Raw genomic sequence first — 22514 nt, forward strand, 5'->3', positions numbered from 1 at the left:
CTGTTCAACCACGCTGTATCCGGAGGATGATGATGAAGTTAACTTTTTAAATTTGTCCAAGGTTGATTCTCTTTGTTTGTTTGATAAAGTTGTTGGATTTGATGTTTCTTGAGACGGGTTGGAAGAACTAGCTCCCTGGAGGGTAACTTTCATTTGAGATCGGGTCAGAGCTCTTGCATATCATGATTCATTTGGTTTATCTTGAACTATAATCACATTGCAATATTCCGAGTGTGAAGGCTCAATCAAGTTGATAACATTGTCCTGGCTGGCATAAGTATAATTTACCTCGGCACCTCCTTTGGTCTTTGAGGAATCACCTTGTTCATAAGCAGGCAAAGGGTCTTTAAATGCTTTATGATCAGCATTGGTTGGATGATTCCCAACAACAACTTTACCAGCGTCTATGAGATCTTGAATCTCATGTTTTAGCTTCATGCAATTGTTTATGTTATGACCCTTATTCCGATGGAAGTCACAATGTTCATTTTCTCTCCACCATCTTGGTTTGACATCTGGATCATATGGTCTGGAGTTATCTGTTAGTGTTATCAAGTTGTTTGCCAATAGAGTTTTGAAAGCAGATTCATATGATTCTTCGAGAGGAGTAAAATCACGTTTAGGTTTGGAAAGCCAAGGCTTTTCTTTGAACCATTCCTTTGCTTTCTTTGGTGAATTCTCTACGGCAACCTCAACAACTTTAAGTGCTTGTGTACCACTAGCCAAGTTGAATATTGTGGATTTTGAGTTGGTTTTAACAGTGTCTACTACTCCATCATTAACAACATTCTTATTGTTGTCTTTGCCAAATTTCCAATACTTGTTCTTCTCTTTAGAGCTAGATCCTATTTGTGTTTCTTTCCAAGGTGTGATATCCCCCTTCTTTATGAGCACATCTTCCATTCGAATGGCATTATCTACCATTTTGTTAAATGATGGGTGTAATTGCATTTGTATGCTATATTTTAGTTCGAAGAACAAGTTATTGACAAATATATCCATTTTCTCAGAGTCCGGGATAGGTCGTGGGTACCTAGAGAACATCTTTCTCTAGTGTTGGAGAAAAGTAAGAAGAGGTTCCCCTATTTTCTGTTGAGTATTACAAAGATCGATCATAGTCACAGGATGTCGAATGTTGTATGAGTATTGTTGTAAAAATAGTTGGATTAGTTATTCAAATGTTTTTATTCCTTTGGGTAGACTTGAGAACCATTCCATTGCTTGACCCCCCAAACTCCTTGGAAAGAGACGCATGAGGTATGTTTGATCGTGCATGAACTCCATACAAGCAACACTAAATTCCCTAACATGATCTTGAGGATCTGAGGTACCATCATATTTGTCAAATTTTGGGATTTCCACTCGTGGAGGAAATGGAGGCATGTGTAGATTCTTGTCAAATGGAAAGGGACATATTGTTTCCAGAGAATATTGTTTTGGAGACTTGTCCTTATTCTTCAATTCTGTGACCTCCATCCGCAAAGCTAGTAACTGTTTGTGTACCATGAGTATAGGTGAGTCTTCCTTTTTAGTAACAACTGTCTGAACATCATATCCAATAGGAAGTTTGGCACCTTGTTTTGCTAGTTCTAAGAAATAGTCTTCCTTCTCTCGGGTCATGATAGTTTTCATCATTTTTCTAAAGTCTTTGTCTTTTTGACAGTCAAGGATTTCTTTTTCTGGAGGTTCAATGTCTTCGTCAGTCTCACTTGATGATGATGAGTCATTATGATTTTTGGGAATATTATAGTCGTTTTTGTTTCCATCATTGTATTCTATCTCATGTCTGGTGGGAGATTCAGGTTCATCAAAAATTGGTCCGCCTGATGACGACGGCATGTCAGTGAGTGGATCCTTCATGTAGAATGGATTATCTTGATAGGTGAAGGTTTGTTCTTTGCCTTTGGCTTGTTTCTTACCAAAACTCCTGGTTTGAATAGGCATCTTTATGGATTTGTGTGACCTAAAGTTGTTTGTGATGCAGAGGTCAAGATCAATTTCAGAGCTAGTTGTTCTATTTAGAGTATTGTTTAGGAGAAACAACTGAGATTTAGTCTGATTTCAGAAATGATCTATCATGTCTAAGACGTTATCTAAGTTGATTCTAAGCGTAGTGTAAGATTCAGTCTGGTTTCAGGAACGATCTATCCTGTATAAGACGTTATCTAAGTGACTAAAATTTGATAGGTAGTTGATTGAACTAGTTGAAGGGTGATCGACCAAATTGTGCAACACAAATGGTAGATGTACACTGTCTTGATCTGTTTATGCTCAGGAAAATGATAACCAGTATTATGTTCGCTGTAAGCTGTTTTTAGGCAAGTTTGACTATTCTGTTCTGACAAAACCAGAGATTCGTACGATAGTATTTTCTGGACCGGACGATAATTTAGCAGCTATAGGACGACAATAGTTCTATTTCATATGAATTGCTGCCTCGTATCGTACAACAAATGGGCATGTGCAGGACGACAAAAGACTGAGGGCAATTCTGTCTTGTACGAGACATGATACAGTGCAGGACGATAGATGACTTAGACTCGTACGGTAGATAATATGGTATAGGACGACAAACCAGTAGACTCGTACGACACATGACCTGGTGCAGCACGATGGATTATCAGACTCGTACAACTGTTCATAGGACAAAGCCTAGAAATTTTGAGTTTTTTCGATTGTTGAGTATGATAACTGAGTATGACTGAGATGGACTGATTTTTGACCAGGATAGACTAGTTTTTGACACAGACAGATTTCTGACTTAAAGTGGACTACTTTCTAACACGGACAGAGTTTTGACTTAGGATGGACTAGTTTCTGACACAGACAGAGTTTTGACTTAGGATGGACTAGTTTCTGACACAGACAGAGTTTTGACTTAGGATGGACTAGTTTCTGACACGGACAAAGTTTTGACTTACTGAGTTGTTTCTGGTCTTCACCAATTTTTGGTATTTCAGTTTTTTTGTTTCAGAGATGAGAACACAGAACACAAGTAGTATGTATAGTGACTCCAATCACATCATGCAAAACCCTAAGGAATTTGGTGAGAAAGAAAACCTTTGCTTGTAGACTCAGGTACACACCCAATAGCTAATCAGAATACGGCCGCTAAGTCTCACGCAGTGGATTCTCAATGCTGTATTATCCGACTCCAAACGCTAATGGGGGCATGAAATGACAAGTATCTTGGGAGAGTTACTATCTCTCTTGCACAAATATTATCTCCCTTTCGGAGGTGAACCGGGTAGCTTCTAATTTTGAATTGGATTTAGTCAAGGATCTGTTCGACGCGTCGAGGTATAAACTCAATTAAGAGGTCTCCCAGCCTTGAAAACCAAAGTTTAATATACCCGAAGGTACGGAGGAGAGCTATTCCCGAGCACTGCCGTTGACTTGATTTTCATCAAAATCACGTTTATTTTATAGTGGGTTGGAGTACTTGGTGTTTAGCCGTTCCCACTTAGGTCGTTCCCCTCACACCGACTGTAACGACTTTAAGAGTTTTTCAACCCTTCGGGAGGGTAGGCCTGCTAAAGATGTACAAATCTCAAACAAAGAAAAAGCTTCAATGGTCTGGATTTCTGATTGTCTAGAAAAAGACAAGAGCATACTCTCCTACCTCTCAGAATCTTCTAAAAGCACGAAAGATAGATTTTGTTCATTAACCAGATAGCAAGTTAGGTTCCAAAAAATGAATTTAAAGAATACACGCTGTTTGGTCAATTCTCCTTAGGCAACCTGCAAAGACAACGAATCAGTAGTCATATTGTCTTTGTGCGACAAACATATTCTTTGACAAGCATTCTGCAAAAACTAGTTAGGCTGTGGAAAAACTCTGAGATAGACAGATAAACAGTCAGGGTCAGTCGTCAGAATAATCAATCAGAAATGAGAAAATTATGAAATTTGCCTCTTTTACTAGAAAATACAGAATCGTACGACAGACACTTGACTCGTATGAGACGGGATTTAGTATCATACGAAAGAAGATTGCTGATGATGTCTGCTCGCACGACAGAGGATTTCTGCTCATACGACAGAGGATCTGCTCGTATGATAGGATATTTGCAATTCGTGCGACACCTGCAGTTTGTTGTTTCAGCCTGAAAAAATTATCGTACGAGATGTACGGACGAAAAAAAACCGAAAAATCTGAAATCTGGAAAATAACAAAAAAAAATGGTCAGTCTTGGAGCCCGAAAAAGTGTAGTCTTCGGGCCCCACAGTGGGCGCCAGAAATGTGTGTGTGAAAAAGTGAACCTGTAGCTGCAAGCACAACACTTCAATTAAGTCATTATATGCATGGTTAGTAATCAATAATCAATAAGTAATAAACCATAGCAAAGCGACTAATTGCCTTCTAAAATATGTGAGTATAAGATTGCTCTTAGATTTTTATAAGCAATACTAGTGACTAGACTACACCAAGACGAAGGATTTAATCTATATGATATTAATTATATGGATGCAAGATGGATGAATAATTCAAGCAATAATCAATTCAAGCATTGATGGATGCAAACAATAATGAATGTAAAATGGATGCAAACAATCTATAAAGCACAATAATCTTCAATGACTCCAGAGCGAAATTAGCGTGATAATAATCTCCAAGCGTGTTCTCAAAAATCTCTGGGGTAAATTGGAATGAGAGTTGAAGACTGAATTTATAGAGAATCACAAGAGAGATGATGAAAAAGTTTAATTTTGGATTAATTGAAATAATTGAGAAATCACGTTCAGTTAACCTTGAGATAGATTCCAATTATAGTTTAATTGAAATGCATTCAAATTAGAAGTCCAATTTGCATTGGAAAATAATAATAAATTAATTCCATACACATATGATGAAAATAGATAGTTCCATGCACATATTTGATTTATTCAAGAAAAAGGCCTTTTCAATGCAACTGAACTTCTTTTTTCTGAAAAGCTTTGAGTTCCAATTTTAGAGAATAATTCAATAATTCAATTAAATTGCTTTTCTGATTTCAAGTTCTAAATTTAGAAAAAGAAATAATATCTCAAGTTTGATTTCTCTCTCAATTCAATTCTTTTTGTTTTATTTTCAATTCAACTCTTTGTAATAAATTAATTCATCTTTTGTAATAAATTAATCCTTTTTGCATGATTGAATGGCAAATTTATTAATTAATTAAATATGCAAGGATATTTAATAAATTAAAATGAGATAATTGATCAAAATGATATTATTGGAAATGATTTGATTAATTAAATAAATATTTAATTAATATTGAGTAGTTGATTTGCCATGTGATATTTGATGATTTGAAGAATTAATAATGTGCTCAAGATTGATTTAATTGCCTTTGGCTGGGACCTTGGTGATGTTGTCGAGATTAGTGGCCCATGGTTTAGATGACCAATTTTAAGGTATTACACAAGCCTAATCTCCCTTTTATTTACTACATTTATAATTTTTCATTTAATCACTCATCTAAATTCAATTGAAATAAATATTGTGATTATTAATTGTATTTATTTAGTTCCTAAGAGTTGACTCACATCATGTGAGGTGCAAAATGAGAAGATGAAAAATATTCAAAGAGGAGTGGGCGAATATGATTTGTTGTTTTTGGTCATCAAGATTAGTGGAGATAAAATGACACTAGATCACAGGGTGTAAGGTATATAAAGACATGAGGTACAATTATACACATATGCTAAAAAATTAAGGCTTTAACAATCTTATTTGAAGAAGATAAGATAACAAAAACAATAAATACTTAATTAACAAGAAATAATTAATAGAACTGTCGATTATTTGTTTGTTTTGAGTGATTTCAATTCTAATATCACTCGATTCTAATTCGAATGCCATGATCTCATAACCATCAATAAAATACTTTCATTTCATTTCAAACCATCACCAAAACTTAAAAAAGTTCGTTTACTTTCACTTCAGTTGCCCCGACTTTTTAAAATCATGAGCGATCTCTTGGATGCGAGAAGTAGGAGAGCGAAGAGCACATTCCTGTATCCATTGCTATTGTTATTATTGCTGGCATGTTATTTTCCCTCTATCATCTCACGCGCCTTGTAAGCTACTGCACCTTGTTTGTCATCTTTTTGCTCTCTGTTTTGGGGTATAACTTCTTCGCAGCTAAGATATTCCCTGTCTCAAAATTTTGCTTCCCCGTGATGCCATAATACCCTTGACATTTTCTCTGCTCGATTAGCAATAAGTTTTATTTAATGAATTAAGAACAGCATATGCATCTTAATTGAGAACGGTGTGGCCACTTTGAGAATCTTGTTATCTCACACGCCCATATGCTTTACCAGCGTCTGTTTAACTCATACAAATTACATGTATCAACATGTAAAGGTTAACAAATGTTGTGGTACATATAATGCATCTAAGCTAGCTTGGCAGCCTTATGGTATCTGTTGTTAATGAATTGCATCAATAATTATTATCAGCAGCTGTGGTCTGAAAATTCTTGGGAAGGAATTTTCACAATCAAGTGGTTTTATAGATTTTCTAATAATAGATATCATAAAAATCTTAAGATCCAAAATTCCTGATGATTTCATAATTATTTCTTAACAAAGAATGTTAAATCTACAATGATATATCTCAATCTAAAAAATATTGACAAGCATTTAAAAATTTATAAACGAATAACATGTATATTGACAAGAATTTATGAATTCATACATGAATAACATTCGATAGTAAAATTTGAAGAAATAAGTGAGAGAAATTATCAGCTTCACTCAAAGACACCCTTAAAAATCTAAGAACTAAGAATTCTTACAAAATTTTAATTTCTCTTGTAACACAATTTTTCCTTCCCAAGAGAGCAGCTGTTCCACGAAATAATTTTTGTAATAGGTCCATAGGACCTCCTCCTAAAATGGTCTTCTTGTCCCGGTGAATATATTTTGCTGTTATGGGCTTCTCTCGATGCAAATTAAATCTTTTCGGTCGGTCGTAATTCTTTTTGTTCCCTTTGACACATTTTGGAGACTGTCTCTTTAGGGTTTTGGTTCGGTTTTTTTTTTCTGAATACTTCATCAGAAGTGCATTCGCCCAATGCAATGGGAATACAGGGAATTCCACGTGGTTAGACTTGGGCACTTCCTTTAATAGAGAGAGAGAGTATTATTGCAGGGTGATCATGCTCTAGATTGACTTCTTATATTTTTTTTGGGCACATGTTGGGTACTTGTTCAAATTAAACTGAGTGAACATATGAGAAACAAGGCTAGTCTGGAAGAGTATCATGCCTGAACTAATTCGTAACAAAGACGAATTAGCTGTCTTTTTGTAATTTTCTTTTGCGAAGAACAGAAGTCTCTGGAATTAGCAACAAGCTTAAAATAACTTATCAAATATTATAGCATCAGATATTTCTTTGGGGATTTCCGATAATTCTCCTGAAACATGGAGAATCGCAAGAAGCAGTCATTGTCCTTTTTGCAGGAAAAAAAAGATTGTTCAACATATTAATTGTATTACAAGAACATCTATCTTGTTAATAATAAGAGACATAACTCCTATTCTTGCTAGTTCGGGTTCCTTGTTGCGTCTAATTTACCATTTTTTAAAACATGGACGATACAATCAGTAACATGGCTCCAAGTTATTACAAACCTAGTTTGTCCTTCCTGGAGAACAAGGATTAATGGGCGAGTAAGCTAAATTCGATTTGGAGCTTAATTCCTTCACACATAAAGAATAATATTGACGCTAGAAACTGTGACTTAAGTTGTATCAAAGAGTAGAATACCTTATATTACAGTTTAGTACAATGATTTGTCATTTGTGCACCTTCTCAGATATATTTTGAGACAGAGCAGTTGTAATGAGAAACTGAGAAGTCTGTAAGTGCTTAGGGAGAAGGAGGAAGCAATTAATTCTAATGCCAAGTAGGGTTCTGTGAGGACAGTTGTTTTTCTCAAGGGATATTGTGGAATGCCTGTACAATAGAGAAGACTACATAGCTTTATATGAAGGTGCAAAGGCCAAGCTGTGTAGCATTGGGAGATTGTCTCCGTTCCTCTCTGCCTATACCCTGAAATTGTGCGGTGTATATATAGATGTTACAGAGAGGTATGGATCATTTCATGGTATGCGACAATTCATGTTCAGTTAATTTTTGTTGGCAGTTATCAAAACAGGTGGCCGCAGGATGCTAATCAGTCATTGGCTGTGTTCTGTGATGAAGCGGTATAGGTGCAGAAACTCTGACAACCAACAAGAGAAAGGTACATAAACCTACAATACAGCTGCAACCTTCATCAATTCAACTCCAAGATAATATCAGTTTATTTTGTTTCTAGCCAAAATAAAAAACTCTCCGACAAGTGAAAGAAAAGTAAAACAGAACCTATGAAGAAGTATTCACACCAACAAGGGAAAGTTCCGTGAAATCTCCCTGTTTGAGTTGTCACCTAACATTTCAACTTCAAAATAATATCGAAGTCTTTTGTTGAGAGGCTAATCATGTTTCTTAAGGAATGTGGTGGAGTACCTGTGCATGCGAACATGCTTCATAACTTATTTGAAAATGCAATGGTCAAGTTCTGTAACATTAGGAGATTATGGCTATTCTTCTCTGCATCCCCCGTTTAGTTGTGTGGTGGATGGATAGATGGTATGGAGATAGTGGATTGTTTTGCAATTTGTGGTAGTTCCTCATTTGCTTGTTTCTTGTTTGACTGTTACCGGGGTGATTGGCAACAGATTGTTGATCACGGTAAAGTCCCAAGCTGGAATATTTGATAATCTTGACAATAACCTAGTATCTGTAATATCCCATACTGGAAAAATTGATAATCTTGACAATAATCTAGTATCTGTAATGTCCCATACTGGAAAAATTGATAATCTTGACAATAACCTAGTATCTGTAATGTCCCATACTGGAAAAAATTGATAATCTTGACAATAATCTAGTATCTGTAATGTCCCAAACTGGAATACTTGATAATCTTGAAAATAACCTAGTATCTGTAATGTCTCAAACTGGAATTTTTGATAATCTTGCCGTAACATAGTATTCATGCACAAATTAGCACTTTCTGATCACGAGATCCTGGAAGGGGCAGAGTGAGAGCATATGGTGGCTAGAGTACGAATGATATTAAAATTTATTACAGTAACTGGTGGCCAGACACGCAATTCAAGATGCATGCAATGACAATTATGAATATTGGATAGGCTGTTTTAGTGGTTAGGCCATCCAAAACCTCATGCAAAGATCAATAAAACATCACATTTGGCCCTGAACAGGAGTTTCGCTCGAGGTAGGCTTCTAAAGCTATTCTTAGAGGTCATACATCTTTTTTTGCTTGATAAATTCCTCTTACAGAGAGTCCATTGACTTGGATGGTACAATTGAGGGGTGTCTCTTTCACCAAATTTGACCACTTCATTTGTTGGGGTATGCCATACCCAAACTTGGATGTGGAAGTTTAAACAATTTAAACACTCAATATTTGTACATGTTAACATGTAGGGATTTGAACATGAGTCTCCACTATGAAAGCTCCAATGCTTTAACACTTAATCTTATTCCATTTGACATCCTTAGAGATTGTACATTACTTTACCCTCTCGTATCATCAAGGCCGAAGATCGCTTGGTGGTCATAATAGGTGATAGTGGTATGCCATTGTACATGATTTTCCCTCTCCAACCATTCCTGCATTTTAGAATTCAACAACTAATCAAGCAAGATAAAACTAATTTTATAGAAACATTTCACGACATGATTTATAATACATGTGGGAAGGGTTTACTCTATAGAAGTCGTGTATTGTGGACAAAGATAAAGTTGAGCAATATTAACATTTACAGGAGTTGTGAAGGTCTCATAAGGAGAAAAATTGCAGGTTTATTTGTCTTTTAGGGGACATGAAAGTCTTGAAAAACATGACTTGGATGTAAAGTTTGCCGATGAAGGATTGTGGGTTGCAAGCGAAAGGAAGGGTCACATTGTATAGTCTCATTTCTCGATTTTTATTGACCAATACTAGCCAAGTGGCCATGTTTTCTACAAGCATTTTATGTGAGGTTTTTTCAAGTCACAAATGTGCCAAAATATAGTCGTTTTCAATCATAGGTGTTTATGAGACAACTTTGCAGGATTTTATTTTCCATCAAGAAGAATTCATGATTATTGTGTTGGAGGGCTCCATTAGGGTAGTGGTGAGTTACACTATGCTCCCCTTAATGTAGGAGTTTATAACTCCTTGTTATCACAAGGTGTGGACCCTGTTGGTTGAAAATTTTGTACACTCGTGAAAGCAAACAAAATTGTGGCTTCAACCACAGTGTGTGAGTATGAAACTCTCCTAATTAAGGGAAGGCTCCCCCTATCTATCTAAAACTGAAATAAAAACAGGATGGGACAGCAGTCTTCCTTCTTTCTTCAAGGAAGCCTATATCCTTTTCTCTCCTTAGAAAAGTGATAGCAAGAAAATATATAATAATGGTAACAACTTCAAATGAAAACGAGAGAAAGGAAATGAAGTTTCCTGAAAGCTCAAAGACTCCCGTCACTTCCTTCGGGACGAGACAGCAATATCAAGCTCAAAGACTTGACTATTGGAAGTCCTATCTACTCTTTGCTATTCTAAATTTTACAACGAATAAAAGACAATAGCTCAAAGACTGGAATAATCTATTCTTTCAACACAAAGACAAGAACTAATGCAAGCTCAAAGACTTGGTGCTATTTCTTATCAAACAATAATTTTTCCTCAAGAATAGACGCAAGCTCAAAGACTTGCTGCTCCTTCTAGAGATTTTCCTATTTTAATTAATCTTCTCTACTTGCAGCTCAAAGACTTCAAATCAGATTAGACTAAGCTCCTTTAGAAACACTTTGCATGGAAGAAATAAAAAGATTCAAACTCAAACATGTAGCTCAAAGACTCAAAACTTGAGTAATCCTTCTTTATTATTCTTCAAAACTTTCAATTCACATACATAAGCTCAAAGACTTCTTGCTGTAAATTTGGCAGAGTTTTTGCTTGCTTTCCAAAAGATGAGTATTACAATAGACCCCTTAAGTATTTATAGAAGAGGAGCCTTGAGAAAAAGGTGGGAGGATCCTAACTAACTTGAGAGATTCTCTGAACCACCAAGACTCATTCAATAACTAACCAAGACTTCATTAACTAACTAAGAGTTATTCCAACTAACTAAGACTTATTCCAACTACAATACTAATTGGACACAACTTGTAGTTGCCTTACATGTAATTACAAAAGTGCAAGTAATGTGTAACTTGCATTTTACAAAAAATACTTTTACATATAACTTGTCAAAACAAAATTACAAATGCATAACTAAAACTATTCCATGTGTCTAAAGACACGACTCTAACTGCATCATCCTTTGTCTGTGATGATCTTCATGTCGCTTTAGGATGCTAGAACTTGAAGTATTCTGGATTGGTAAAGACATCTTGAACCGGAACGGGAACTTGCATCCTTATCTTCTTACTTGGGGTAGTACTGGTTTTTCAAGAGGGAAAGGGCGACCTTCCTCTTTTTATGTCATGACCATCTTTGTCTTGAAAGCATTTTATGCTCTCAACCATGAATTGTTGTTGTATTTCTTCTTTGTATCATCCTTCATTCTTGAAATTTGCTTGCAAAATAAGGCCCATGCCTTAATCCATTGATTTGGTAGATCGTGTGTGCAAACCGGACTGACAAGGGAAGAGAGAAATTGATGCAAAAATGGGCTTACAAGTGAATTTCGGGTTTTGGAAGTTGCATTATATGTGTGGGGAAAACAAGAGCATTAACTTGCAATTGCGGGGAACAAACATGCAACTTCATATGCGTAATGGGTAACTACAAGTTTGCACTTGTAATTGGACCTTTAAGACTTATTTTCAAGTGTTTTTTGAGTGCATTTTGGACCAATTTCGGGTTCTGGATGGCTGACCGCAGGTAGACTTTAAATGGGGAAAATGAATGAAGGTGTGAAATGAGTGGATGAAATGGTATGTACGGATGATGGAAATGAATATGAAAAGATTTTGGGAAGTTCATCTTTAAGAAAATGGGAAGAACTTTCAACATGTAATCCGGTTCTAAAAACCCGATTTTGAAAGGATGGGTATTTCTCATCTTTGCAACTTGGAATTTCAACAAAAGATGGTTAAATCTTTTATCCGTAAGGGAAGAACAATGATTTTCATCCAACTTGTGATCGGGATTTAAAATCCCGAATACAAGTAAAGAGGGAAAATGGGGAAGAACAACGAAATTCACAAATTGCTATCAAAGGGGAAAATCTCTCTCGCAAAAACCGATTTTTGGGGAAGAACCAACCATTTACAAATTTACAATAGAAAGGAAAAACAAGAAAACAAGAAAACAAGAAAAAAGAAACAAGAAGAAAATAAATCTTACCTTGCTCCAATCTGAAAATGCCTCTCCAAAAGATGTCAATCTTTGAAATAAAGAAGAATATTTCTTAAAAAGAAATTAACCGTATTCCAAAACCCTAGCCACGTTTTTGAAAAAATGCCCAAAACTGAAAAATGTGGCAGCAAATGCATGAGAAATGGCATGGAAAATGGCCAAGACTCTTTCTAACCTCAACGCCTTAGCATACCAAGCCAAAACGATTCATAACATTGTTGATTCGTGGCATTCCAAATGGCAAAAAAACGTGGCTGCTGTTATAAAGCTAAAAACCAGCACTCTTAACCTCTATGTGGCGTGAAAGGTGTTTGAAAATGCATAAAAATAGGGAGGAATCCAAAACGCTTTCTATCTCCCAAAAAATCTCCACAAAAATTTGCTAAAAATCCTCAAAAAAAATGTTTTTTCTTGCAATTCGGGTTTTTTGGAACAAATAGCAAGTTTAAAATGCATGAAACAATGAAAATCGAGTTTTTTAGAAGATATAACATGTTCAAAATTTCACTTTTTCAACATGTTGGGCAAAATCGGGATTTTTTTGCCAAATAGCAAGTTTAAAATGTCAAAAATGCACTTCATGAGCAAAATCGGGTTTTTTAGACCAAAGTGCAAGTTTAAAATTGTCAAAAATGTACTTGCAAGGCAAAATTGGGTTTTTTGGAGAGAAATGCAAGTTTTAAATACTTGTAAAAGGGAAATAAAATCCCTACAACTTTGTTATACTTGCTTGCACATATGTAATGGGGATTTAAAATCCCTATTACATGTAAAAACCATTAAAGTAGGGGTTTTTAGAATAAACTGCAAGTTTACTTGTAATTGGGCGAAAAAATCCCTATTTTAACTAAACAAGACCAAAAAACAATAAAAAAGACAAAAACAAGAAAGGGAAATTTAAAACAAATTGCAAGTAACATTTTTTAATAAAAGTGCACATGTAATAAGCTAAAAATTTCCCTACAACAACCAAAACAATGAATATCATTAAAACTTGCAGTTTGAAGAAAATTCTCCACCTGCAGTCGGGATTTTAAAACCCGATTGAAGGAAAGACATAGCAAACAAACCCAAAATTCGACAAAATTCGAAATGTAGTTCGAGGATGGACTGAGGATTAAGCTAGTCCAAGGATTAGTCGAAATTTTGCCTCGGGAAGTGTGCCACAGAGTAAATTTTTTCATTTTTTCACAAAAACTTCATGTAATGGTCCTTCATTTTTGAAAACAAAAATGAGGACAACAGACCCGAAACTGAAATAAGCTAACAATTATAGCTAAGTATTGGGAATTGAGGCTTCAAATTCTGAACTCAAAGACCTCTTGGTGTTGTTCTAGGCACAATTGTAGGAGAAAGATAGCATTATTGTTGATTTGATAGCCAGAATCATTTAGTTTAAATGTGCCTAAGACAACCTTGCTGATTCTCCATGTCTCCAACAACTCAATGAAGTGGTCTCAGAAATTAAGAACAAACAATCAAAGGTAACCATTTAGCAAAAGCACCTAATAAAAGAAACCATAGCCCAACATTAATCCATTTCAAATTTGGTTGGGGAACAAAATTCATAGGTGCAAGTGATTAAGGGGAAGAAAGCACTTCTAGTTGTCAAAATGGTTGTCCAAGCAAAGTTTGGAGAAGAAAAGATGCATCAAAACAAGGCATTAAACCTCTATGTCCGTGGCCTCCCTAAACTAGTTGATCCCTTAGTAGCATGTTACACATTCTTGCTTGAATCTTTGGACTTGAATGTAATCTCTCTCAATAAAGCTTGGAAATTGTTGGACAATAACTTTATCATACAATTCCAAACTACTTGAGAGCGTTTGCAAGCTCTTAAAGCAAAAAGGACATTCTTTTCCCTCCCACAAAAGTCTATGTTGATACAAATCTCACATGATCCCACGTGGAGGAGGTTTGGAAAACTTGTATTCAGGTTATTGCTGCTAGGAAAGATAATAGGTGGGATGTCATTAGAGACTTTAGGGCTATCATTTGTGATTCTCCTCCTCCCAGGTAGTCTTGCCCTAGACTGTCAACATGAGGATGACCTTTTGGTCTAGGTGGATCGTGCCAACATCTCCATTGCTTGTTGGAATTGTAATGACACTTTATGGTCTTTTCGAAGAACCTTCTAAGATGCTATCGCTTTCTGAGATTTCGTTTGAGAGCTTCAGATGGGACCTCATGGCATACTTGTGGGTTCTGGCCTCTCATCTTGAGACTTGTAGATTTGGTGGTGTTCTGTCATGCCCCTGCCAAACTAGGGTTAGTAGCCCTTAATAAAAACAGATTGCAACCTTTATTAATAATAAACCTGGACGATAGCAATGGAATGAAGAGGGGGGCCAACTAGAATTAGAAGAAATTAAATAGTGGCGATTTATTTAAAAGAGGGCCGACTGAGATTAGCAGACATATTATAATTAAAATTAAACAAAGTTTCAAGGCAGCACTTGAAAGTGAAAGGATGCATCCCATGCAAAGTGAAGGAGAGGCCCTCTTCATTAGAAGATATAAAAGGGAGGTCAATTCATTTGAGAAGGAATGGAGGAACATTGAATGGCAACTCATTAAAACAATACAGAATATAAATTCAGAGCAAAAATTCAGAATTACACTCAGTAAAATATAATATTTCAGAAATTCATTCAAGGATTATCATAAAAGAGTTCAAGCATTATTCAAGGATTGAATTGTCAATCCATCAAGAAATATAAATCAGCATTAGTCTGGCAAATACCAAGTCATCAGTTTTGAATCTAGTTAGTACTTGCAAACTGGATGGGCTTGGGGCCCACAGGGTGGGCTAAGGTTTGGAGGGACAGGGTCTTTTCCGACCTTTGACAAACTAGGGACAGGGTCCCTGGTTTCATCACTGTTGAGTTAGGGACAAGGTCTTTTAACTCAGCAGATTTGCAAGGTATTTATGGGGAATTCACAACTTGTTCAACTTTGGGCATTGTGCTCTGATCTATTGACCTGAATATATATCCTACATCTGTAATCAGTAATGTTTTTAAGGTACAAATCAGTAATATTCCAAAAGGGGACATTACATGTCTATGGTGCTAGTGGAGTGGCTTGCGTCATTCAAGATAGCCTCAGATCTAGAGTTTCACTTATGGCCTTTGATCAACACTTTAGATACATGCGGCTATAGGTTAAGAGAGGTCCACCTCTAGGATGTCCTCACAGTGGTTGACTACTTCCCCCCTACATCTCCATTTGTCATTCAAGTTGATGGAGACCTTTACCCTGACCTTTATCCCAAGATCTCTTAGTATTCTACTATTGGAGATATCATTCTTTTGAGCAATTTCAATGCTCAAAGAAGTGACCTTTAGATGCCTATTCATGACCTTGCATATGATGAGTTATGTCTTCATGAGTTGGATCTTGAGGTATTTGGTTTACATGGAGGCTTTGTTGACAAGAATTCTATTTTCATTGGCATATGGGAGGCATCTTATTCAATTGGGTGAATGTTAGAGCCTCCACATTCTCAACAGACTTCCTCACTTTCCCAACTTTGGTAGATTCACTTGCTTTCCCCATGATTGTGGTGCATTATGTTCTAACTAGCATGTCCCTCATCCCACACATCTTTGGCTTCCTTGTGTCTCCCTAGCTCCCCCTTGCTAACTATGCTGCCTCGACACATATCCTCTATTCTAGTTCTCATCCCTCTGTCCTCTCCTCTTCTCTCCACCTTGCCCCTAGTGTTAGGCATACCACAATCCACTTTGATGATGATTACACCATTAACTATGCTGCCCATTTCTCCCTTCTCATGTTTGGGTTCTATTCTCTTCTACCCACTACCAATTATACATATGAGTTCTTATGTCAAACCCTCTAGGATGTTGCCCTTGACTCTTGTCACTCCACCAAACACTACTCTAGATCTAGTTCCCACCATGGATCCTACCCCATGTAAAAATTATGACGATGAATGTAAATCCCTTCATCAGAGGTTTCAACTTTTTGTGGTCCATGATCCTCCCTCCGTAATCCCCTCCATAAGTTGTACCATTATCTTCTCTGATATAAGAAATGAGAGTTCCTTGCATATAGACAACTTTTACTCTTTGTTGATCTCCATTACTCACCTTAGACCTTTTGCCATACTCTTCTCTCGATTAAAAAACCATTGTTTCTAACATCACCCTTGGTGCATGTGGCTCCTATGCTAGTTCCCTCTACAATGTTCTTGATCAAATGGCAAGACAACAATTTTGATGTTGTGCAGCAACAAAGCAGCTTATTGCAAAGGTCTCCATGCTGAAATTCATCAAATATGTAGGCACCTTTGCCTTTCCCCTTGCCATGCTCTATAATGATGGTGTGTTTAGATTTTTCTTAGTCATGACACATTATTCACCCTATTCATAAGTTCAGGGATCTCTCTACCCTAGCAACGACAAGATTTTAATGATTGGGCATACATTTGCCAAAGTTTATGCCACTAAGGTACTTGGAAAGAAATAGTACTAGAGGTAAGGTGTAGGTAGACTTCAAGAAGGACTACCAAATTATTGACCATATCTTTACATTTCAAGCTATTATTGAGGAGGCTCATCATAGATCTTCTAAAGTCTTTTGAAGTTTTCTTGACTTTAGTAAGGCCTTTGACTTGTTTATGAGACATGCATTTCCAAAATTTGTGAGATATTGGTATCCTAAACTCTCTTGATTTCACCACTTGGAAGGCTTTATGAGGCAACTATTGGCTACTTTCATACTTATGATTTCTTTGACTTTGTGAAGAGTACCTTTGGAGTCAAATAAGGACATTCGCTCTTGTTGATCTTATTCAATATTTACATTGATGAGTCAGAGGAATTTTTTTTAGTGGTGTACCCATTTTATATGACATTCGTATCTTACATGAGTTGGTTATAGATATTCTTTCTTTTGTTGACAATGTCCTCTCATATTTTGCCAACTGATTACTGTTAAGGATATAGCTTCATTTGGATTGAAGCAAGTAATATATAACGACATTGAACGAAGGGCCATGTCCCCGTAGGGTCATGACTCTACGTGGCGTAAGCCACGTAGAAGTCATGCCCCTACGTGGACATGACTCTTCATCCTTTTATTTATAGGCATTGACACTTGCTGTGAACTAAAACCAATAACCGTGGCAATTTCACGAACCAGCAAGCTGTCGATATTATCATAGAAGATTAATAGTTAGAGTTATATATATATACACATCAGAGGTAAAACATATTCATTGCAGTGATCTTATTAAAGTCTATCCTCACTACATATTACCAGACTATTGTATTCTCTATCTCTGATCGAAATTCCTTAACATGGTATCAGAGCCACATTGGTAGAGAAATAATAAAATAGTGACACCTCTTTTTAAAAAAAAAATTCAGACTTGCACTCAGAATCAAAGGAAAAACAATCATGGTGAACAGTGTTAGAGTGGAGGATAGACTCGAAGGCGCATCCAACTTCGTCTCATGGAGAATTCAAATAATATCAATTCTTCAAGAACTCGAACTAGATGCATACACAGAAGAAGATACTAAGATGCCTAAAGACGAGCCAGAGAAAATAACCTGGAAAAGACACAACAAGAAGGCTAAGAAAATCATAATTGATGCTGTTAAAGATCACATTCTCCCAACCATCTCAAAACTAACTACAACTTATGATATGTTCAAGACCATTCAAAACTCATATGAAATAAATAATGCAAGCAGATTGCTCACTTTAAAACAGCAATTAATGCATATCTACATGAACAAAGGAGAAACAATCACATCCTATTTCGTCAAGATTTCAGAATTAAAAGACCAATTGTCAATATTGGGAATAATATAGATGATATGGAGCTATCTCTAATAGCACTTAAGGGATTACCATCCAGTTGGGAATCCTTTATTCAAGGCATTAGTGTTCGTTCGACACTACCAAAATTCGATCAACTCAAGAATGATTGTCCTCAAGAAGAATCTTGACTAATCACAAGAGGATTGGGTCCAAACAAAGGGGGAGAAATTCAAGCACTACATTCTAACACAAGCAACAAAGGGAAGAAAAGGAAGTTCAAGCGGAAGAGAGGAAATGATCACAAAAGCAAAGACTTCTCCAAGATTCGATGCTACAAGTGTGATAAATTTGGACACACTCACAAGTTCTGCCCAGAAAGAAACAAAGCTCAAGCAACCATAGCTGAAGTCAAGGAAGTAGAGAATCCTCTATTTTTCTTAGCCTTATCAAGCGAACTAAACTCAACAAACATATGTGGTTAATCGACAGTGGAGCATCTTGACACATAACCGGTTTTAGAGATCAATTCAAAACCTTTGAAGGCCACTCAACTGAAGAAGTTACAATAGGAGACAATTCTACCTATCCAGTGAAAGGAATTGGGACCTGCTCAATTCAATTAAGAACAGGAGTTACATTACAATTGAAAGATGTTCTCTTTGTACCAGGTATCAAAAGGAATTTGGTCTCTATTTCAGGACTAGCTGATCAAGGATATCGCGTCACCTTCCATGAAGATAAAGTTCTACTCTGGCCTAAAAACTCTAACATAAAGAATGCTATTCCTATAGGATCTAGAGATGGTAGTTTATACTAAAAAACAAGCACTAAATCATGAAGTATCAAACTCTAATGAAATTTGGCATAGAAGATTAGGACATCTTTGATTTAGTGCCATACCTTCTATAGGAAAAATTACCACAGGATTAGCCAATCTAAAATCTGATCATGTTGGAACTTGTAAAGGATGTGCTCTAGGGAAGAACTCAAAAGGGTCCTTTCCCTCAAGTAAACACAAATCAAAAGTTATAATAGAACTTGTCCACACTGATTTGTGTGGTCCAATGTCATTACCATCACTAGGGGGATTCTTGTATTACGTGCTATTTGTTGATGATTACTCTAGGAAAAATTGGATCTATTTCATAAAACTCAAAGAATCAAATGAAGTGTTATTGAAATTTAAAGAATTTAAGGCCCTAGTGGAAAATCAAACTGGGAAGAAAATAAAGACTCTAAGATCAGATAATGGGGGTGAATATATCTCTGAAAATTTTAAAGAATTCTGCATTTCTGTTGGGATTAAGAGGGAGTGTACTGCACCTTATAATCCTCAACAAAATGGAGTTGCAAAAAGAAAAAACAGAACCATCATCAAAGCTGCTAAAGCCATGATGCATGATCAAAATCTACATATCTTATTTTGGGCTGAAGCCTCAAATATAGCTATGTACATTCAAAACAGATGCCCTCATTCAATCTTAGAGAATATAACACTTGAAGAAGCCTTTACAGGAAATAAACCAGATTTAAGCCATCTAAGAATCTTTGGTTGCCACGTGTATATTCACGTTCCTAAAGAAAAGAGAACCAAACTAGAACCCTCTGGGAAGAAAGACATATTTGTTGGCTATAGTGAAATCACTAAAGGATACAGAGTCTATATTCCAGGACGAAGATCTATTGAAATCAGTAGAGATGTCAAATTTGAAGAAGATGTTGCTTATAAACTATCTCTAAATGCAGAAGATGATCTAACCGCAGAATCTGATGAAAATCCTACAATTGAAAATCAGAGGGAGAATAGCATAGAAAATCATGAACTTCAATCACCTAATTTCGAGAATCCTAAAAATCCTAACAACAAGAAAAGACCACTATGGGCAAGAAAGATGACTGAAGAAAATAATGTGGAACTCGATGAAATCTTCAAAGAGAATAAGAAAACAAGAAGTCAATCATGCTATGTTGCACTCATGACCGAACTTACAAAATCTGAACCATCAAATGTTGAAGAGGCTTTAACATGTCAAGCTTGGAAAGATGCAATGATTGAGAAATACCAATCTATCTTAAAAAATGATGTTTGGGACATTGTACCTAGACCAAAAGACAAATCAATTGTCTCATCAAAGTGGTTATTCAAAATCAAATATGCACCAAATGGTAGTATTGAAAAACACAAAGCCAGATTTGTTGCCTGGGGGTTCTCTCAAAAGGCTAGAATTGATTACGAAGAGACATTTGTTTCAATTGCCCGATATATTTCTGTAAGAACCATCATTGCCATTGCAGCTTCCAAAGGGTGGAAGATACACCAAATGGACGTGAAGACCGCATTTTTGAATGGTGTTATTGAGGAAGAAGTATATATAGAACAACCTGAAGGCTTTGCTACACATGATAGAAATCTCTGTGTGTAGACTAAAAAAAGCTCTCTATGGCCTTAAGCAAGCTCCCAGGGCATGGTACGGAAGGATAGATAGTTATCTCTCCAAACTAGGATATTCCAAAAATGAAGCAGACTCTAACATATACTTCAAAATATCGGATGGTGACATGCTAATACTTGTTCTCTATGTTGATGACTTGTTGATAACAGGAGAAGATCACCTCATTGCAAAATGCAAACAAGATCTTGTGGCTGAATTCGATATGAAGGATCTAGGTCTACTGCACTATTTTCTGGGCCTAGAAGTATGGCAAAAGGAGAATTATATTTTCCTAAATCAAGGAAAATACACCACTGATATCCTGACCAGATTTGGTATGATAGATTGTAAGCCTCTATCCATTCCAATGGAAACAAATCTTCATAAGCTCAAAAGTGAAGTAACAGATTTAGAACCTACAGATCCTACATACTATAGACAAATTATTGGATCTCTTATGTACTTGGTAAACACTTGCCCTGATATTTGTTACGCTACCAATGTGTTAAGTCATTTCATGTGCGAACCTAAGAAGGTTCACCTAATGGCTGTTAAGCATATTCTGAGATACTTGCGTGGCACTATTGGACTTGGCCTGAAGTATAAAAATGTTGAGATACAACTCCAAGGGTATTCTGATTCCGACTGGGCAGGAAGCTTTATTGATCGTAAAAGTACAATGGGGTGTTGCTTTAGTCTTGGATCAGCTATGATATCCTGGTTTAGCAGAAAACAGTCAGCAGTTGCTCAGAGTTCCACTGAAGCCGAATATATGGCTGCCTCCATGGGAGCACGTGAGGCAGTATGGTTAAGGAAATTGCTAGTTGGACTATTTGGGAAGCCCTAAACCCCACTGTGATTCATTGTGATAATCAAAGCTGCATCAAACTTTCTGTAAATCCAGTATTTCATAACCGATCCAAGCATATAGAAATCCCATACCATTACATAAGAGATATGGTAGACAGAGATGTCATCAAATTGACCTACATCAGCACTGAAGAGCAAAGTGCCGACATACTCACCAAACCTCTTGCAAAGTTGAAAGTGGAGTGTACTTTAGAGGTAAACTTGGTATGACTAAATTATAATGGAAATTTCTGATATTAATCTTAATCATATGTAATTGATATATTCATGAATATCTTGAATGCAATATTGCATGTATGTGTTATGTCATGGAAGGTGACGATCTTTCATGTGATGTAAGTGTAAGATCGCTATTGTAAGGTGACGACTTTCACAATAGCCTGATCTGTTATCAAGATTAACTACATTAAGTTGCTGTCCCAAAATGTGCCGGAAATCTTGATACTAAATTTGCTATGATGAGTTATTGAATTGTTATCATTAAATGATTGTTCCGAAATATGTCGGAAATTATGATAACAATCATATCATGATTGACTACATTAATTTGCTGTCCCGGAATGTGCTGGAAATCATGATACTAAAATTATTTCACCTGTGATAATGACAATGTTACAATTGTCACTAGAATCAAGGTTGTAATCTGATAAGACTTCAAGTAGTTGTTGTCCTAGAGTGCTGGATATCAGATAATCCATATCTCTCTGAGATATGAAGTATTTCACTAGTAAGTGTTACTGAGTGAATGATCATGTCAAATGAATGTGAATATCTAGAATGTTGCTCCTTAAAACTTAATTATGAAATTCAGTCCTCTTTTGCTAAGAGGGAGTGTTAAGGATATAGCTTCATTTGGATTGAAGCAAGTAATATATAACGACATTGAATGAAGGGTCATGTCCCCGTAGGGTCATGACTCTACGTGGCTTATGCCATGTAGAAGTCATGCCCCTACGTGGACATGACTCTTCATCCTTTATTTATAGGCATTGACACTCGCTG

At 36.3% G+C, this 22514-nt stretch overlaps 1 protein-coding gene across 1 annotated transcript in view; it reads left to right on the forward strand.

Moving 5' to 3' along the window:
• Window positions 1–5862: 5862 nt before the first annotated feature.
• LOC131077363 (uncharacterized) overlaps window positions 5863–22514 on the forward strand; it is a 167981-nt gene continuing 151329 nt past the window's right edge. Inside the window, exon 1 of the mRNA XM_058014848.2 lies at window positions 5863–6063. Within this exon, the coding sequence (XP_057870831.2) occupies window positions 5951–6063 (113 nt within the window). The 5' untranslated portion in view covers window positions 5863–5950. The remainder of the gene's footprint in view (window positions 6064–22514) is intronic.

Source organism: Cryptomeria japonica, chromosome 4 (assembly GCF_030272615.1).
Source record: "Cryptomeria japonica chromosome 4, Sugi_1.0, whole genome shotgun sequence".
In the NCBI taxonomy this organism is placed as follows: Eukaryota; Viridiplantae; Streptophyta; class Pinopsida; order Cupressales; family Cupressaceae; genus Cryptomeria; species Cryptomeria japonica.